This window comes from Ursus arctos, unplaced genomic scaffold, assembly GCF_023065955.2.
Source record: "Ursus arctos isolate Adak ecotype North America unplaced genomic scaffold, UrsArc2.0 scaffold_21, whole genome shotgun sequence".
Lineage (NCBI taxonomy): Eukaryota > Metazoa > Chordata > Mammalia > Carnivora > Ursidae > Ursus > Ursus arctos.
Genome location: NW_026622886.1, coordinates 38,284,062 through 38,305,616, shown reverse-complemented (window position 1 = coordinate 38,305,616; position 21,555 = coordinate 38,284,062). Strand labels below are relative to the sequence as shown.

Here is a 21,555-nt window from a genome sequence, read left to right as displayed (position 1 = left end):
AAAACCATAGACCAATACTGCTCATGAACACAGATGCAAAAATCCTCAACAAAATATTAGCAAATTGAACGCAGAAATAATACAATGCATAATACGCCATAACCAAATGGGGATTACCCTGGGAATGGAAGGCCTCTTCAATATTTGAAAAGCAATCAACATAACCTACCATGTTGACAGTCTAAAGAAGAAAAACAACATTATATCAATTGACGCAGAAAAAGCATTTGACAAAATGCGTATCTATTCATAGTTTTAAAAAAACTAGGCAGACTAGAAATAGATGAGAATTTCCTTTAAAAAGGCATCTATAATGGGGCGCCTGGCTGGCTCAGTCAGTACAGCATGTGCCTCTTGATCTCGGGGTTGTGAATTTGAGCTTCACGTTGGGTGGAGAGATTACTTAGAAGAAAAAAAAAAAGAAGTTTAATAAAATAAAATGTATTCCTAAAATTTTTTAAAAATAAAAGTAAAAATAAATAAAAGGCACCTACACTAAAGCCCACAGCTAACATTATGCTTAATAGTGAAAGACTGAATGCTTGCTTCCCATCCCAAGACAGAGGACAAAGCAACTATGACATCTTACCACTTCTATATATCATTGTATTAAAAGTCCTAGTCAGGGGGCGCCTGGGTGGCACAGCGGTTAAGCGTCTGCCTTCGGCTCAGGGCGTGATCCCGGCGTTGTGGGATCGAGCCCCACATCAGGCTCCTCTGCTGGGAGCCTGCTTCTTCCTCTCCCACTCCCCCTGCTTGTGTTCCCTCTCTCGCTGGCTGTCTCTATCTCTGTAGAATAAATAAATAAAATCTTTAAAAAAAATAAAATAAAATAAAAGTCCTAGTCAGTGCAATAAGACAAAGAGAAGAAGTGGGAGGCATGCATACTGGTAAAGAAGAAATAAAACGGTTCTAGTTGCAGATGGCATGATTATCTATGTAGAAAACCCCAAAGAATCCACCAAAATCTTCCTAGAATTCACAGGTGAATTTAGTAAGGCTGTAGAATACCAAGTCAGTCTGCAAAACCAATGGCATTTCTATAAACTAGCAATGTTCAACAGAAAACTGAAATTTTGCAAAAATTTATAACTGTTCTTAAAAATAAAATACTTAGGTATAAATCTAACAGATTATATATAGGATATGTATACTAAAAATTACGAAAGCCTGGAAAACAAATCAAAGAAGACCTAAATAAATGGAATGACATACCCTGCTCATGAATTGTTAAGACTACGTAATGAAGATGTCAATCATACCCAATTAAAATAAAAATCCCAACAGAATTTTTAAGTAGACATAGTTATGCTTATTCTAAAATTTAAATAGAAAGTCAAAATAAATAGAATAGCTAAAACAATACTGAAAATGAAAAGAGGAATAATACTGCCCAGTTCTAAGACTCACTATAAAGCTATAGCAATCAAGATAGTGGGTATTAGCAAGAAACAGATACAGAGATCAATGGAACAAAATAAAGATTCAAAAACAGACACAGAGAAAATATCACCACTTGATTTTTGACAAATGCAAAAATAAATAAAGAATCGTCTTCTCAAAATGACGCTGGAACTGTTGTACATGCATATGCAACAAAATGAACCTTTATCTAAACTTCACACCTTACATAAAAATTAACTCAAAGAAGATCACAAATTAAATGGATAATTAGCAACTGATGAAGGATAGTTGGAAGGCAGGCAAGCAAGGACCAGGGGCCCTCGCCCTAAGAGGAAACCACCCTTAAAAGGATTTTACACCGCCCTGGAAGGAGCCCGCCTCCCTTTCCATGTGCTAGATGACAAAAACCTGATTGGATGACAGGTGCAGGAAGGGCTAATCAGAGTAAAACAGCCCTCCAAGGAGGGATAAAAACCCCTAGCCTTAGAAACGCCGGTGGCAACCCTCTCGGGTCCCCTCCCTCCTCAGGAACTTTGTACTATCACCTTACCATCGCTCAATAAACCTTGCTTTGCCGCGCACCACTCTGTCTGGTCTACCTCTTCATTCTTCCAAGCTGTGTGACCAAGAACCGCGAGTACCGGTGGAAAAAAAATCCGGACCCACAACTTAAAAACTTTTTGAAGATAGGAGAAAATCTTCATTACCTAGGGTTAGGCAAATAGTTCTTAGCTAGGACACCAAAATCATAATCCATAAATGAAAAAAAATTGATAAACTGGACTGGATCAAAAATTTTTAAATTTTGCTCTGTAAAAAACAATTGTAAAGAGAATGAAAAGGCAAGCTATAAAGTGGGAGAAAATAATTGTAAATCACATATCCAGCAAAGACATGTAATCAGAAAACAACTCTCGAAACTCAATAGTAAGTAATTTAAAAATGGGCTAAAGTTGAACTCTTTGTCAAAGAGAATACATAAATGACAAATAGGTACATGAAAATCTGCTCAGTCCTATTAGCCAATAGAAAAATATATATTAAAACTGTGATACGATATCGCTGCACACCTCTTAGAATTGTTAAAATGAATAATACCAACAATTCCCAGTGCTGGAGAGTCTCTGCAGAACTAGAAGTCTCATACCTTGTTGGCGGGAATGCAAAATGGCAAAGGCACTGTGGAAAATAGTTTGGCACTTTCTTATAAAGTTAAACAGACATCTACCAGCAATCCCACTTGTACATACTTACCCTAGAAAAATAAAAACTTATATTCACACAAAAATCTGCAAGCAAATTTTTGTGCCAGCTCTAGCCATAATTGGCCCAAATGGAAACAACTCAAATGTCCTTCAGTGCATGAGTAATCAACTCTGATACATCTATACATTGGAATATTACTCATCAATAGAAAGTAATGAGCTACAGATCCATACAACAACTTGGATGAATCTTACAGGCATTAGGCTGAGTGGAAGAAGACAGTGACAAAACATCACATACTGTATGATTCCATTCCATGACATTTTTGAAAAGATACAAACTACAGTGATGGAAGACAAATCAACGGTTATCAGTACTTAGGGGCCGGGGGTGGGGGACATAGCATGAAGGATTTTCGGGGGGTGACTGACCTTTTATGTATTGTGATAGTAATTACATGAATCTATACATGTGTTAAAATTCATAGAACTATACCCTCAAAGAAGTCAACAGATTACACCCATATTATGTTTTATAAGCTACTTTTTAACTCAAAACTTATCAAAGCATCTTTTCTCTAACTGCAAATCTATATAGTTAAAAAATGATTGACAAATTTATAGAAGGCCATTTCAGTGTGTACGTGGGAGAAAGCTAGATTTCATTGGATTGAAAAGTGGGAGGTAAAGTGGCAACAACAATGTGGACAACTTCAAAGAAGTGTAGGTGTGATAAGAGAATGACAGTGTGTTATCAGGAAGGGGAAGTAGGGTTGAGGGATTTGGTTTTTTTCAAGATAGGAGAGAAGTGAGCACTTTTACTCCCTCAAAGGAAGAGCCAGTTGAGAAGGAGTGGTTGAAAACGTAGGGGAAAGCAGGTGACATCACCGTAGACTGAGCTCTCCTGCAAGATTGGAGGAGTTGGGATCCACAGTACAGGCAGAGGGGTGAACCTGGGGTTGGAGGGAGATATTTCTTCTGTTACAACAGGAGGGAGGGTGGAGGGTGGGAACTTCTGGGGTGTTAAGGGATCTGGTGGTAGAGGTTGAGCAAGTCATCTTGTAATGGTTTCTATTTTCTCCTTGTAGAAGGGAAGTCATCTCCTGAGAGGGAAGACAAGGGAGGAAAGACAGTAAGCGTCAGGAAAATGAAGAAAAACTGAAACAGTTGTTGTAAAGAATGGAGATATAAAGTCGATATGTGTAGGATTCCTCATCTTCCCTGAGAACTCAGTCTGTTCCCAGAAGGGAGAGAGTGTCTCACAGAATGTTTAGTAAACAGCTTGTCAAAGGTACTCATGTGCATTTAAAATATAAGTACTTTGACCATAGAAGCAACACTTACATGCGAATAGCCAGTGTCCATGGTCATAAAATTCCATGATTTAAATTTCATTTTGGACAGACCTTGGTAATCTCTGGAGATGTTAACAGAGAGAAATGGATGAGATTACAATGCTCAGAGTAGGTTATGATTCAGTATTTCAGATTCAGTGTTGGTAATTCTTAAATGCACAGGGGAGAATGGCCTTGCCTGCACCCTCTCAGGATAAATCCTCGTATAGCAAGGGTTTAAATCAGTGTCAGTAACTTGTGAACGGAACAAAAGGATGAAGCAATGTTCTCTAAAGAGACCTGAAAAAGTGAACAATCAAAAAAAGGCAACTTTGTTCTCCAATCATTTTGTGAAAGGATAATCATTGTTTTTAAAGCGCTGCCACCACTTTCTTCTCTAGAAAGTGGATATAAATGGGTAACATCAGGGAAGTCCCTTGGGAATTTCTACAAGAGAAATGATGAGGCTCTCCTTTGATCTGTAAATGCCTCTCAGAAAAAGTTAAAAATACACAGGAGTACTAGTGAAAGCTCATATAGCAGATGCCTATTAATGGTAGCCAGAAAGGAAAGAAATACACTTTTTTAAAAAGCAATGGACTAGGAGGTAAGGGACCTAGATTCTAGTGCAAGACACCCCTCACCATCACCATCTGTGTGAACTTGAGCAAGTCTCCTCAGAGCTGAGCCTCCGCTTCTCCTCAGAGAATGAAAGTGGTTCTTGGAGACCTACCACCAGACTACAGTGACTGGACTTCAAGAAAAGAAAAGCCTCAATTCAATGAGATTTTGCAGGATGCTGATTTTTTCTGAAGAGATACATTTTCCCATAAGCACAGTAAACAAGTACACTTCTTTTCCACAAGTAAAATTTAAAAAGTTATACCTAAAGCTTTACAGTTATACTCACTTTTCCAATTTCTTCTGATGTAATGAAATGATATTATTATGTTTTTGCTACATGTAAGATAGCTAAGATTGCTATTAGCATCTAGTTCCCCTTAACTAAATTTGCTTTCCTCATATACCCTTTCATCAAAGCTCTTGTTGCATCCTCAAAACCCTTCCTTACAGAGCACAACTTCTGTGTTATGCAAGATAGAGATAGTGACCCTTTGTAATTTATTACTTTGTATCCTCTGAGATTTGTGAATTTTTTACCTTTCTTTTAAATCTAAGGCATTAAATGTCCAGACTATAGCCAAGTTTCAGTTTTTAATGTTTTGTTACGATTTAGAAGTTTTCCAAAAAGAACAAAACTACATACATAGCATAAACATTCATGTATCAGAAAGACTCAAAAGGCTGTTTTCCACTTTGTTCAAGTTTTGTTTCCAGGCATTAAGTGTGTCATTCAGCTCTCGCCACTGTTCTTTCCAAATGTCCATGTGTACTGTGACCGACAACTACTTTTCTCTGGGTCTAATCAATTAGATCAATAGACCAAATACAGTAAAAGACTTTGGGAACTTACAGGGGCAGGGATTTCCAGAAACAAAATCCTTGGATACAAGGAGGCTAATATTAAAACTATTCTTGTAGTTGTTCTGTAATTCCACTGGTAACGGTTAACATGAGACATCACCACAGTGCTCATCTCCAGCTATAAGGACTCACGGTAACAACCCTGAATCTTCCTGATGCATACCGCAGTCCTCCCGACATGTGATGACTGAGGTCCATTAGGATAACCTCCCAGTTGTAACATATGGTCAATCCTACCAGTCTTTTAATAGAAAATTACACCAGTGTTGGAAAGAGTCCATTATGGTTCTGTCTATCTGTAACGCCAGTTTTATAAAATTCAGCTTGTATGTCTTAGCTACATTCTAACAACATACATACATGTATGTATGTATATATTTATAGGTACACACATTTGTTTTGTCTTGTATCCTGACAACAAACAACCAATTTGACCAATAAAAGATTCATCTTCAAATGAGCAATTATATCATAAAAAGTAAAAAAATAAAAATAATGAAATGAGAGTTTCTACAAGATAATGATTGAATTTATAAAAATTGTAAGCCATTATGGCCCTCTGCCCCCAGAAGACTTGGATGAGTTTGTCACTGAAGGAACACTCCTTCCAGGAATGGTTTTCCTAAAATCTAGTCTGTGCACTGGTTTCTAGGATGTGAAAACATAATCCCATGAGGAGGTGTTGTCATTCTCTAAGACTATTTAAATGTTTCACATGTTTGGCCGGTGATGTGTCTAGTATATCTATAATAAAAAAAATTTAAATACCAAAGTAATTAGTCTATTTTCATAGAGCTGGCTCTATTCTTTCTGTAGGAGAGGATCTGAACTGTACAAGAATAAGGGATGATTTTAATTAAGGCATCTTGTAAACTTTTTCTGCATGTTCTTTGATATAAACACTCCTTCACATTTCTTCAAATATTCCATTAGAAAACATAGTTCCTACTCCCACTTCCAACCCACTGTAACTACTTACTTCTTTCCATTTATCTTATCCACCCAAAGTTGAGCTGTGCAATGGCAAACTCCACTCGGGAGTCACAGAAGTGACTGTCATTTCAGGAAAAATCCACTGGGTGCTACATGCTGGTGGCAAAATTATAATAAGTGAGTCTCATGTTTCTTGATTTCTGCCCAGGCTTAATAGAGTTATTTCTCATCTGATAAATATATGTTACAGAGTAGAACATAATACAGTTAGGACAGTACCCTTTGGGACAATGTGACTAGACATAAGTCATAAGGAAGGAATGGGTTTGAGACCACTGGACTCAGACTCTGCCCGAGGAAGTGATTCATGTCAGTTCAGACAGATGCAGTCAGATGCCCCCCAGTTCCTGAAGAACTGAGTTGAAGGATGTTTGCAGGAGAGGTTGACAGGAGTATGTACTGCTCTCTCTTAAATTCTACACAGCCATTAAGAGAAGAACTTCATCAAGATATGCCCTCTGGGGAAATGCAGAAGTAGAGAAAAATGATCACGTGGCTGGAAAGCTGAGAAATACTACCCTTTGCAGAAATCATAGGACTTGAGTTCCACATGCACTTGCTGAGTAATGAAGGAGGACATCTGTAAAATCTTCTATCCTTCAGTTATTGTTAGGCAAACAGCTGAAATATTATTATTTATAAAGTTATAGAGATCATGAATGATTTCCATCATTTTTAACAAGATTTTATTTATTTGTTTTAGAGAGAGGGAGTGTGTGCTCATGAGTGGGGGAGAGGGGCCGAGGGAGAGGAGGAGAGAATCTCAAGCAGACATCCCGCTGAGCGAGGAGCCTGAAGAGCTCCATCTTGCAACCCTGAGATCATAACCTGAGCCAAAACCAAGAGTCGATACTTAACTGACTGAACTACCTAGGTGCCCCACTTCCATCATTTTTATAGTAGAGTTCTCCAGATGACTTGAAAGCTGGGATCCAATAGCAAGACCAAGAAAAAAATGTGTTTCAAGAATAATTCTCACATATTAAGAATTATGTTCAAACACAGCAAAATGAACATTAGAAAATACAAAAATTAAAATGTTGCCATAGTAATGATATTACAGGGATGTAAATGCCTGGATATTGGGGCAGGAGGAGGGTGAGGCAGGAGGTCCCCAGCAGCCACTTGAAGAGATCCCTGCCCTGGTCTCCTCTGCTTGCGTTTAGGGATTTGCAGGGCACTTGGTAGGCCCATTAAGTCAACACTTCCATTCCATTCTGCCTTAGTCCTTTCCTTCATCCTTTGAAATTAGTATCACTGGTCTAAGGGGCTGCTCTGTCATACTTCTTTGAAAAATGAACATCTTCTAGGAAAAGACCATGGAATTAACAGCTATTCTTATCTGGAGTAGCAAGTGTTCCCAGATACCAACCAACCGTTTGTCACCTGACCTCTCCTACCCCTAATCAAATAACACCTAGTACTTACATGGCACTTACTACGATTGTCCTGTTTAATACACAACAACTCTACAGTTGCATAGTATATAACCTCCGTCTTAAAAAGAAGAAATTAAAAAGTAATAATAAATAATAAAAATAAAAACAGAAAATTGAGGCTTTGAAAGATTAAGTAACTTGCCCTAAGTTACAGAGCTGGAAAGTGATCGTGTGTGGAGTTGAGCCCAACCACAACATCCATGCACTTAACCACTATGGTATTCTGCTAAAGGTTGTCTAAAAATTCGGCATTTTTCCCTTCATTTCAATTTTCTCTTAACGTCTCTCCTTAAGCTATTTCATTTTCTTCCAGGGAGAATAGAAATACTGTCTTGACCCAATAAGGCAAAGAAAGTAAATTGCTTATAACTTAAAACCACGCCTTCATATTAATGGTTTGATGGCCTTCCAAACTAACTCACCATATTATGTTCAGCACTCTTTGGATTAAGCATCTTTCCCAGTAACCCAGTGATCAGAGTTATGCATAGTGCTTGATTTCCCCTCCAGGGTCCATCCGGAGTTGGGGTGTTACTACAGTGAAAGAGCAGTAGAATCTTGCTCTGTACATGCTGCTATTTGGGTCAGCGAGACGCTCTTACTCTGTGTTCATTTCGTGCTCTTTTCCAAGGATCAGTAGCTTAGGGCTGCCTTAATCCATTCTGCACATTTAAGTCAAGACATGGGTACTGCTTCAGGTCTGAACAAGGAAAAAACTAATTTATGTCCTCACCAAACCTGGCATTTACTTCCGTGCAATTAAATATATTGATCTAGATTGCTGCATCATGTAAACAATTAGTTTTGCTTTGTTTTTGGTCCATGTGGCTGCAATTTTAAGGGACACCAACATCTTAATAAATAGAAATCAAAGGAGATTTGATTATGAGCAAAGTCTTGATAGCCTTATGAGGAAAAAATTATTTAAATGGGAAGTGCTAATAATGTTCACAATATAAATCTGCTAATTGTCATTCTGTGGCAAACATCATCACAATAACAGACACTTTATGGTGATGTTATTTGGGGAAAAGGAATTAGGAAATTTGATCTTAAAATAATAATTTACCATTAAATATTTTTTCAAAGCTATTAAAATCCTTTATGCTGGGAAATATCAGTGTAACTCTGGTGTGTCAGCATTTGTAAGTGCTTTGCAAATGAAGAATGCATTTATGGGCCAAGTAGGACCTTTAAAATCCCCTTTTAAAGGGAAAAATGGCTTTCTCTACCTTTTGAATTTGACTCTGTAAACAGCTTTTAAAAGATTTAACAATAAACTTACCATAAAATATGACATCCATGTTATCATTAGTACTAATGGCAATAAATGGGTCTTGATGTGTGATCCCATCATCTCATAAAAAGTGACTTTTTATAATTCAAAATATAGTCTCCATTCTTCAGACGTAAGCATGTCTCTCTTTAGGTATAGCATTTTTCCATCAGAAAAAAAATGTGTGGTATCCCAAAACTTTAGGGTTCTACAAACAATTTGTCTACACATAAAAAGAAAGAAAGAAAATGTATACAACCATCCAAATACTCCCAAATTTTCTGTGATGGTTTGTTTTTTGTTTGGGGGAGGGAAGGAGGATTGGATTACTGGGAGTCTTGGTATATTGAACCCACTAACTCACATTCCCACCTGATTATGAACGGGTACGTGGCTCATATTTGCTATTCCAAGAGAGATGATGCCCAATTGGTAACCAGAGTTCAGAGCTCTGGTTCTATCCCTCAGTGCACAACTATCATGCTACGTATCCTGCCTAATTCCTTGATCTAAAATAAAGACATTCAGCTTATTCCCATCCATCTAGTACTAGAAACTCATATAGCAATGTCTAACTAGGTGGAGTTCGATACACAACTCCACTACAACTATCGGCATGCCCATGGCGCACAAACTTATCTCAGAGACTATGTTTAAATGAAAGCTTTTCTGTCTCATTTTCATTTCTTTGTAACCAATACATGTAAATTGGATTGAGGGAGCAGTAGCAAAATCAATTCTACTCTTTATGGTTATGAAGATGAGATGTAATCTTTTCATCAATGTAATTTAATTTATTAGAATTTATTTTGCCTAATACATCCGGAATATATTTATTCATTCATTGAACATTTACTGATGGCATACGAGGCAACAAGTACAGTCTAGGAAATGGAAATAGGGAAGACCTGAGAATAGAAGACTCTGCCCTGCTAATGAGTTTGGGTTTTATTTTTAAAAAGAAGGAAATAGCTGTATTAAAGAATTTTACAAGGGGAGGACATGACCAGGTATGCTTTTTTTAGAGTTTTATGTGAGATACCATATGAGAAATAAGGACCTACTCCAAGGCAGTGACGTGAACATGGAGAGTGGAGAAGACTTGGTGACCTTATGGATGAAAGCAGCAAAGGAGGGGTCCAGGATGAGTTAACAGTTTCAGGCTTGGGTGACTGTGGGGGATCTTGGTGTTACTCACAATGATAGGAAATACAGAAATAAGAGCAATTGTGATGGGAATGCTGAGTACTAAAAGATTAATAGAAGATGCCCGTGGGATATCCAGTGACTCCTAGGTAATTGTAACTATACGATTGGGGTTCAGGAGAAATATCTGAGATTAAAATATGGATTTAGGAATCTTTGACATGACATCCAGGGAGATTGTACAGAGAGGGAAATAAAAGGAGGCGCCTAAGTTCCAGAAAGCACTAACCATTAAATACTACTCAGAGGAAGACCTAATAGTACAAACTGAAGAATGGCTGGAGAGATAAGAGGGAAGCTAGGAAGTAGTGGTCATCCAATGGAAATCAGTGAGGAGAACTTTCAAAATTCAGAAAGAGATCAAATTGAGTAATGCTGTAAATATGCATTGGTAAGAAAAAGATATCTTAATTATGTTCAACATATCATAAGTAGGACGATAGGATGAGGACTGGAGTTGGTAGAGAAATAAATGAGAAACAAAAAAGAGGAGGCCAAATATGGACAATGCATTCCAGAATTTTTACAAGGCACTACTCAGGGTATGATCTCTAATAGAACATGTAATCTCCAAGGTGATAGGAGCCTGTGATGTTCAGTATACGTATATGTGTGCCTTTTATGTGCCAAAGAAGCAGATAGGTTTGTTCAAGGGCTTTAAATCCTACTGGTAAACTAGCTGTATGAATCCTTTCATATCACTATAGCCATTCGTACATGTACGTATGAGGCATTTCACGAAGGACTGAAAATATAATGACCTGACAACGCATTTGAGCTGTACAGCATCTAGCAATCAATTTGAAGGACTTTGCCACTGAGTTGATCTGTAGTTCTGGTCTCTTGCAAGCCCATCCCATGTTGTCTTTAAGTTCACAATGGTAGAAAAGTCTGTTTGAGACAGTATGTTCCCGGGGCATGTGAGCTCCTAGGGAGAAACTTGAATTGTGGATAAATGAGCTCTGTTGAAGTCCATTCTAGAAGTGGCTAAGTTGACTAAGTGTGCCTTGCATGGGTGCCAAGAAGAAACTAAATGCAAAAGGGAGAGACCAGAAATATCACTGTGTTGTTTCTATTTATTCAATATATATTTTTAAAAATCTTTAGTAGATTTATGCCAGGCACTGCCCCAGGTGCTAGGCTGGGCAGGATCTGCCATTGATACAGCAGTAAACAGAACAGACAGATATCGTGCCTTCAAGGAGCTTACATTTCACTGGGGAAAGGGTGAACCACAGTAAACAAAGCAAATAAGTTAAATATATGATATGGAAGTTGGTGAAAAACCTCTGGGAAAAAAGTAAAGCAGGGAAGGGGTATTGAAGTTTTTTGCGGGGAGAAGATGAAATATTAAACAGGATAGTCAGTGAGGGCCTCCCTGAGAAAGTAACATTTGAATAAAGGCCTAAAATTAAGGGATTAAGCCATGGAGATACTGGGGAAAGAGTGTTTCAGGCAAAGAAAAAAGCAAAACATATGAGGGGGGCAAGTCCCTGGCATCTTCTTAGAATGGCAAGGAGACCAAAGTGGCTGGAGAGAGACAAAAAAGAAGAAAGTAGTGAGAGATGATATCAGAGAGATAATGGGGGAAGAGAATACGGTAGAACCTAGGCTGGTGTGAGGATTGTGTTGAGTGATTTTGAACAGGAAAAATGGATTCTGGAGTTCACTGAGAGAAGACACCTTAGAATCTTCAAGAATAACATATTTTCCTACCTATCAGTCTACCCTTTCTTTGGAAGGTGCTTCCACAAATGACTTCCCTGATCCTTTTGGTCTCACCATAGAACTCCTTCTTTTTCAAAGACTAAAGACCTTGACGATGCATTTCTCTGAGAGAGAAGGTACCATCTTCAGAAGACACTTCAAAGGCAATCTTCGTGCCATCCAGAAGGCTCAACAGGAAGAACAATGTGAAAATCGGAAAGAACCTTTTCCAGAGCTTAGGGAGAGAGTAATGCACTGAAATCACAGTCTGTGTGTTTTAGCAAAACATTCGCTAGAAAAAACAAAGCTTTTACATGAGAATTTTTAAGATATTCTAAGACCTTCACTCCTTTGCAACTAAAATACTACCCAATAAATATCAGAACATAGTTCTTTGGGTAAAGAAAGAGAAAAAACACTGAAGGAAAGAAGCTATCTGTGGATCTTGGGGTACCATCAATATTATTGGGGCACACCTTCTCAGATATTCCTGAAGTAGTCTTTTCAACTGGTGTTTACGTATTACATGGGTTCATAGAAGGAATAAAGAATGAGGACAGCTAGGGGAACATGGGCGGCTTAGTGGGTTAAGCACCTGACTCGTGATTCTGGCTCAAGTCATGATCTGGGGCTCATGGGATCAAGCCCAGCATGGGGCTCTGCGCTCAGCAGGGAGTCTAATGGAGATTCTCTCTCTCTCCCTCTGCCCCTCCTTCTCTCTCAAATAAATAAATCTTAAAAAAAAGAAAAGAATGAGGACATCTAGGTAAAAAGGATTTGACACCAGTAACTCGATGGTGGCCTTTCCTATTAGAACCAGTATATGATTTCATACAGTACGTAGTCACAGGTCTGAACACATGGGCTTTCATCCTGACCATGCTGTTTACTGGCTCTTTACTATGTAAAGTAAATACTGTCTACCATTTACTGGAACTTAGTTTTCTTACTGGAATAGTAAGCAGTTGAATGGACAACAACTATAACTCTTCTTGTTAGAGAGATCTATGAAAATGAGCTGCCATGGAAAGAGTTGAGTCTAGGTTATCGAACAAGCTCTATGCTCCGTAATTTATTAGGATTATTTTACCTTGAGATGTTAATTACACAGTATTGTACCTCTTGTCCTCTTTTTGTCCTCATAGACATAACAAACAGACTACAGTACTTTCCCCTTTCGAGCCCGTTGGTCAGGGTTGGTCACTATTTATTTATTTACTTGCTTGCTTGCTTGTTTATTATTTTGCACAGTGTCTCAGGCAATCATGACCAAATAACTGGAGATAGCACTCAAGTTGAAAACAATTTGCTATCGTATCATTAGGGCAATGATCATCTGGAAAGTGACAAGTCCTAGTATAACTGAGAAGAGCACTCACATCCTGTCAGCCAATTTCTCCCTCCCTAAAGGGTTCTAACGTGTCATCAGTTCCACCAGTGTAAAGTAGTTGTTGGCACCCTGAGCATAACCAAAATGGATCAATTAGCTTTTCAGTAAAGAGGACTAGAAAGATAGAATTCATTTTGCTTCTTTATGAAGCCCACTTCTATCCTTAGAGGAGAGTCTTCTGTAAAAGAAACAAACTCAGACATTCAACAAGTAGCAGTATCAATGACTTCTTGATCTTCGTCCTCCCACGCACTTACTTTCTTATTACCCAAATCTACAAGAGTTTAGATCAAAAAGTATGTGTTTGTTTCAGTTCCAATGGAAAGTCCTAACAATGTTATTAAATAACTGTGATGAATTTTAATCTGATGACAGCTTGTGACCCACAAATTGCTGTTTAAAATTAAAATGCATTCAAAATGAAACTGGCAAGACAACCACAATATTAAACTTGCAATCTGCTGCGAAAAACACCTATCAAAAGCATGATATTAAATATGAATATAATTAATTTCCATATTGCATCTTGCAACTGAAATCTGAAAATGATAGCCCATCAATGCATTGCCTTATTAATTTCAAATTGGTTGAATATTTTTTTTTTTCAAATTAAGAAGTCAAAGTAGAGATGGATTGGTTTGTCTTTGGTAATACACCCTTTGGCAGAGCTCCAGGTATAATCTAGGGCTATAGACTTCTAGGTTTCTCTTTTGATGAACAAAAGTCCTCTACTTTCCTCATCCCAAATGTTCACCTACAATAAATTTAGAAATGTTTTCCACCTGCTTAGTTTCAAGTTTATTTATAACTTTTAAGGTATAATTACTCAAAGTATATTAAATGGAATCTTTAGAATTTCTTATACATTAGTTTTAAAAAAATAACTACACTGACATTTTTCCTAAACTTGGTAAGAATTGAGGCTTAAAAAATTTTTTTTTGGCAATGGATGTTCAGTGATAGCATTAAACATAATAATGTAATAAAATTCAGCCCAATGTGTATTTTTTCATCCCAAATTTCAACATTTAAAGAACTGTATATGGTAATAAAATGATGTATTACAGCTGTTTCCAAATAATTTAATGTTGACCAAGTCATAGCAATTTGCTAGTTTTCAAAAGGTGCCAAAGAACTATTGAAAATTTCACAATAAAACATCACAATTATAACAATTAACATGTGTATTTAATTATAGCCTTAATATTCCTGTGCATAACTTGCCCAAGAGGTTCACAGTCCATTAAAATAGCACAGGCTAGAAATAAGAAAGTACCATATTTCACTCTCATTATTGCACACATAGGAAAGGAACTCACCCACTCCTTTTTAAAAGAGACCACAAGAATTGTAATTTTGCAGCCATTATTTTTATTCATTATCCCTGGGACATAATACATGCTCAATAAATGTTAGCTGAAGGAATGAATGAATATGTGTGACTGGGTGACAAGCAAACTCGGGTAAAATATCTAGTCTTTGCTTGCTACAGGGCTACTGCACGGACAACTGCTGTCGCAGTAGGGTGCCTAAAATCTCTGCCATATTCTATTTTGGTACATATGTGTGTAAAAATGATAAAGGATTCAGTCCAGCAAGTCCTTGCATTACACAGAGGCTGCATGTATCCAAAAAACAGGATCTGTAGTGACATTGCATATAAAATTCCCCAGGTACTCCCTAAGGTTTGCTCCCATTCAAAATCTAATACTGGTTCTGATATCAAATATATTTATATTTGGGCACAGTCTCACTGTCACTCTTGGCTAGTCCTCACCAAATTTGTCCCAGGGGCAGTGCCAACCCCGGGATTGTCAGCCTTAAAACTGTGATTGGGTTTTTGTTTGGTGCCCTCGGACGCTGACCATGATGCTGAAAGAGAAGAGGGGGTCCTATTTTAAACCTTTCCTTCCTCTTATTGGCTTAGAAAATTCGAGTGACAAGAGCAGGGGCCAAAGGAGCCTGGAGCGGCATCATTAACGTGAAACATGTATTTCGATCTTTTGGGCGGAGATGTGGTCCTTCAGGTTGCAGCCAATGCATCTCTGTGAGCTCTCGCTAAACCCAGGGACCTTATGGATGTAGCCGCTGCAGTAGAAAAGGTTACATCCAGCAGGATGTCTTGTCTGTCTCCTGAAAAACTGGCAGTCAAGTGCATAGCCTAGAAACAGGATCGGGGAGTCTAGATGGAGGGGAAAGAAAGGGGAAGCAAACCTGTGTTCATATTGAAAATGTTCACTATTATTCGTACCAGGTAAGGACATACCGAGAGCTGATTTTAGCTTAAGTTTTCAGCCTCAGTCTTCCAACAGGTGCACAACTCCCTCACCCCATGCCTGTCAGTACTGTCCTGCTTTCTCTTGGCGAGGCAAGAAGCTTTTCCTAGAGTCCTCAAGCATGTGCAGTTTCCCAGCTCATCCACAGCTCCAGCTCTACGCCCCGCAACCCCTTACCTGCAGCGTGAAGATTAAGAAGCAGGCACAGCGCAGGGAAGCTGACTGCTGTCCGCATGGTGTTTGCATTGAGCGGTGGAGGAGGAACTCCGCCACGACCCCACTTCAGGCAAAGTGTGATTAGAAAGAGCCACCGCCGAGGGTCCTCCGGTCTCCGGGTTTCATTCTCAGGTCCTGGCTGGGTTTGCAGAGCGGTCTGTGGCGCCGGTAGAAGCCAGCACCAGCTTCGCCTCCCGAAGAGAGGGAGGGAGGGAGGAGGAGGAGGAGGAGGAGTAGGAGGAGGAGGGAAGAGGGCGGAGCAGGGCAGGGGCGAGGCGCTCGGAGGCGACTACTGCTCGGCCTTCTGGAAGCCCGCAGCCGTGGCGGAGAAGGCGGGATGGACTCCCGCGCCAGCTCTGGAGCCCTCCGCGCGGGGCCAGCGCAGCGCCGGCAGCAGCCAGCCGCGCCGCGCCTACTGAGCATGCCCAGCGCTGGCCCTCGCGCCGCACGGAGTTTCGAAGTGAAATTCCACTTCTCCGGGTCTTCGCGGCGGCTGCGAGGGGGCAGGCTCCTCCGCGGGGGGCTGGCTCTTCCGTCGGGGACGTCGAGCGGCGGGTATCAGGGAGAATGGGTCAACGACCTGGGGGTGGGTGGGGCAGGATCGATGAAGGCCTGACCGGAGGAACCGGAGGACCTCAAGATCCACCCTACTCCTTCCAATGCACGTGGACAGAGCTCACGGCTGGCCGAAGAGTGACCAACTTCCTAGGGCCGCCTGCAAGGATATTCAGTGGTATCTTCTGCTTGCTGAGCTTGCTGAGCACCTTGGATTGCCTGGGAAAGCTTTCCCAAAGCACCTGCGCAGCACCCTGCCTTGGGGGTTGGGGGGAGGTGCCTTCTTTCCAACAGCTTTCCCCTTTTCCTTTCTCGTTCCTCTCTCTCTCTCCACCTCAATCCCTGTATTTATTTTTTTTTATTAAGATTTTATTTATTTGTTTGACACAGAGAGAGAGAGAGAGACAGGCAGCGAGAGAGGGAACACAAGCAGGGGGAGTGGGAGAGGAAGCAGGCTCCCAGCAGAGGAGCCTGATGCGGGGCTCGATTCTAGGACTCTGGGATCATGCCCTGAGCCGAAGGCAGATGCTTAACGACTGAGCCACCCAGGCGCCCCTCAATCCCTGTATTTAAACTTTCTCCTGACTCAAGCCCAAAGTCTATGACCATTGTGACAGAAAGAAATGAGGCATACTTTTAGACTAGTAAGATATATCCATGTAATTGAGATAATCATCTTTAGTCCCCGTTTTACTTTCTAAGGTGAAAAGTGATAGAATCACCTCTGTACCTGGGCTTCTCTGGTCCAGCTCTGTGTCTCTAGGTAGACTACAGCAGTCTGTGTAATAGAGGTGGCCCCCACCCCCATCCAAGACTTTGTAGTGTGGAGATGATTATATTAGGCTAGTGGCCAGTTACTCCTCATCATGAAGTTCCCCTGCCAGACTCCTCTCCCTTAACCATCCCTGGAGCACCAGCCTTTCTGCTTCTGTGTCTTTGTAGGATGCCCTTGCCCCTTCCACTTGCATCACCACCTCACTCAAGCTGCCAAAGGTCTAACCTTGGTCTCACTTTTCCAGAAAGCCCTGGCCCAACTCCAGATTACAGTGATATTTCCTTTCCACACATGAATGTATACACAACATTTACTTAGCATTTCCTCATTTTTTTCCAGATGTTCATCTGTCTGTGGTTTGTTCTACAGCACAGTTGAAAGGTCCAGAAGAACTTCTTCATGTTTGTATCCTTAAATTGAGTAAAGCCTTTCTAGGCAAATAAGAGGTACCGATAAGGCTTGTTGAATTGAACTGCATATCTCACTCAATGCTTTCTTCCTCTATCCACTGTGAATTGGGACAATTAATGGGAAATACGCTACCCCTAGAGCTTAAATTAGGCAAGATCTCATAAGATCTGATCTGTTCAGCTGTGTCATTTCCTTTATAATTTATTTCACCACCAACACTGAGAGACAAAGCCAGGAATTGCACTGAAACAGGTGGGAGAAGGGAAGAATGATATATATTTTTAATATGAGATAGCGCTTCGATGCTGAAAATAGAACTATGGCAGCTTCATTTCCCCAGCCCTTGACGGCCCTGCTCGGGTGTGCCCTGCACCATTCCTGTGGCGCCACCACATCGCCCAAAACTACTCTAAGCTGCAACCCCTTCCCCTACTCTGGCTCCACTTTGCCCTCGTCTCCTCTTCCCATAATGTGTATCACTTTCTAACATACCCAAAGAATTACTTATTAAATCTCTCATATATTGTCCGTTTCCTTATCCTGTTCCCACTCCCTGCAGTGGAATCTGACCTAAAATGGCAGAGATCTTCGCCAATTTCATTCGCTGATGTGTCACAACTGATGAGAACGGGGGCTCTCACAAAATAGGTGTTCCAAAAAAAAGAATAAATTAAAAGTGACTGTTGATAAAGGTCAATACTGATCATTAGCCCTGCTCTTTGGAATTTGTACTAAATAGACATTCGAAATAATTTATTTAGCTGTGCTTAAAGCTTACAGCAGGTACCCTTCTCATCTAACATCTGGTACTAGAGTTGCTGTATAGAGTTGGGGGAGACGACGGTAGCCCACTTAAAACGGGTGTGCTCCTCTTATTTTCTTCCTTCCAAAAAAACACAAAAAACAAGCAAACGAAAGCAAAACAAAATGAATTGTCAAACTTATACAGGTCTCCAAGAAGGAAATGCAGGTATGGGCGTGCAACAATGCTGCAGCTATGTCGTGAGCCCCCTGCTCTCCTACAGATAATTCCAACATTTTCAGGGGAAGGAGAGGAGCATTTTAAAGTTTCAAATAATGTAATTGGCTGTGACTTTGCCAACAAGCAGTCAGCTAGCTATTTTTTTTGCCCAGGGGTACAGGTAGCCGAATTATTAAACCGTGCTTGAAAATCCCCTTCACAGCACATTTTTCCAATTTCCAATTTGACTAGATTTACAATGAAAATAGTTCAGCATGGTAAAAATAACCTCGAGTGAGCTGTAATTTCGGTGACTGGACATTCATTATTAATTTACTTGACGAGGATAAAGGAGTAAGAAAAATTCATATTCCTTGGTGAGTCGATTTAATATACTTCTAATGGATTTGATCCCCCGACATGTGAAGTCAAAGGACAGTAAGTGAATTAGCCAATTAGTGAAAAAGGCGACCCCTTAACTCTTTGAGAAATATTCCCTGTGAGTCCCCAGATGCTGCTCTCCTTCGACTCTGCTGTCTAACACTAGTGAAGGCGACTTTGGTGTTCTAGTGAAGCCCGGGTAAAACACTGCACCAAGGTTTTAAAAATTAGTTCCAATTCGGAGAGGCATGGAAATTAATACGAGAGTGCCATAGAAATTAGTAGAGGCCCATAGAGCAGTGTCCTAAAGGAAACGATTTACACTCTGAAAAATAAGTGGGAAATTATTAACACATGGACTTTTCTTCCTCATTAGATGTATAATCTCTGTTTCTTAAGACATGAGATTCAAGGAGAATTTATACAGAAGAGAAGCCTCTTAAAGTTTTCCTCAACACAAATTTAACTGTTTTGAGCTTCCACATTAACTTGTCTATAAATGGATGATAATTATTCGTGCTGGCCACCTTTCCTTAGAACACTTTATAGATAGAGAAATTAGATCTACTGCCTGTTAGTTTCCTACTAAGTTATTTAAATTACTATTATTATTAAATGTAATGGTATATAATGTTGATTGACTATTTCCTATGTGACAAGCTCTATTCTAAGCATAGGGATGTCCCCTTTAAACTTTAGAATTTCCCCCACAAGGAAGCATTGCCACCACCCTAGAGATGAGAGAGTGGAGGCACAGAGAAGTAACTTGCTTGAAATCAAGTAGTAAGTAATCAACCAAGTTGGTAAAGCTAGGATGCACAATCAGATAATTTGATTCCAAACAGCGATGCCATACTTCTGTGTATATAATAAGTATGTATGCTGTCAGCTGTAGATGGCTCAGTAGAATTAGATCCCGGCCAGGACAGGAGCTCCTGACCCTAGCTCTGGCAGTAAAGCTTATGGTGAGAAACACCCGTAGGAGAAGGTCTCCAAGAGGATGAAACACTGCTCATGGCAATAGACTCTGGGATCTAGAATCCAGTGAACAAAGACAAATGGCAAGTAAAATCATGCTTAGAAGAACCCTAAGAGAAAGACGTTTAAGGCAATATAGAGCAGAATAGAGGAAATGATCTTTCTGGGGAGGGTGGCAGCAGAGGTGGGGACATGGAGCAGGCAGGAAGCTGTTAGTGAAGTAATGTTAGTAATGTTAGTAAATGAGCTGAGTCTGTCTAGATAGGTCGCTTCCAACTGTTCTACATGTAGAGAGAGACCATGAGACACGAAATAGTGAAGTGGATTCAAGGAACTTCTGAACGTGTACAGGAACACAGCGGACAGTGACCGACACTTTACTGCGATTTGTAATGTGCTTCCCCGGCTCCATCCTCTACAGGGTCTCTTCGTCAATCCCAAAGTCTTTTTCGTTTTGTCTGAGAGATATCTGTGTATAAGAGAGGGAAAAAAAAGAATAACGATTTATTTTTACATCGTAAAGAATTGATGTGAATTAAACTATATTCAAAGCGATGGGAATTAAACCATATTCAGCATGAAAAGGAGTGAATTGGAAATTCATGGGTGAAGATACCATGTTCAGGTGTCTGGAATCATCATTAATTTCTAAAAATATTCTCTCAACCATAACAGGGCAGAAGTATGAACATACAGTGAAGAGAGCAGTAAAATAGCAAGAGAGCACTAAGAATGGGAAGGAAAAGCCCTAAAATTTACAAACTGTATGTTATCACATTGGACTCTCACAAAGAGCTCTATGGGGTCTTATTCCCCTTTTGTGATGAAGGAAGAAACTGAAATTCTGTGAGGCTAGTAACTTGCCCATGGCCATTTATCTGGTAAGTGGTGAGGCTGGGATTAGAGCTCCAGGGCCCAAGCAATATGAGGCCAACAACTGTATTGTACTGCCTCCCTGATTAATGAAAGCATTTACTTCATGGCTTACATGGAAAACATAGTATTTTTAACCCAAGAAACAGACTTCAAGATTGATTCATGACAATTACAATTTACAACCTAACACAGCTTTCAGAGTTATCCATTTGAAGTGTTTGGTACACACATAGACACACACACACAGCAATGTCTATTCTAAGAAAAAAAATTAGGTACCCAAAATAAGATATATATTTTTCTATACATATGTGAAATATGCTATCCTAGTAAAACATAAAATCGCAAAGACAGAAAGCATATGGGTACCTATGGATTCTGCTATTGGTTCATCATTAAAATTTTATTCAAAATGAAGTATGAACATTCCTTGGAGTTAGCCGTTGGTACCAATGTATTGCATTGTCATCATTCCCTTCTTTCCCTCTGGCACCACAAAGGTCAGATTCATCCAAGACGTCAGTAATAGATTTACAAGCTGCTGACTCTCCTGCATTAGCTCTTCGTCCATCCCAAGACACTAATTAGGCTGCACTTACACCATCCATCATCCTGAGCAGTACACAGATGTGAGGCTTCTCTTAGGGCTTACCCTAGCTGCTTGGGGGCCAAACACATTTCCTACAG

General features: G+C 39.9%; 1 protein-coding gene across 1 annotated transcript in view; it reads right to left on the bottom strand.

The window, feature by feature from the left end:
• PTPRR (protein tyrosine phosphatase receptor type R) overlaps nt 1-16,336 on the bottom strand; it is a 236,535-nt gene extending 220,199 nt beyond the window's left edge. Inside the window, exon 1 of the mRNA XM_026500025.4 lies at nt 15,893-16,336. Within this exon, the coding sequence (XP_026355810.1) occupies nt 15,893-15,950 (58 nt within the window). The 5' untranslated portion in view covers nt 15,951-16,336. The remainder of the gene's footprint in view (nt 1-15,892) is intronic.
• Nucleotides 16,337-21,555: the final 5,219 nt, after the last annotated feature.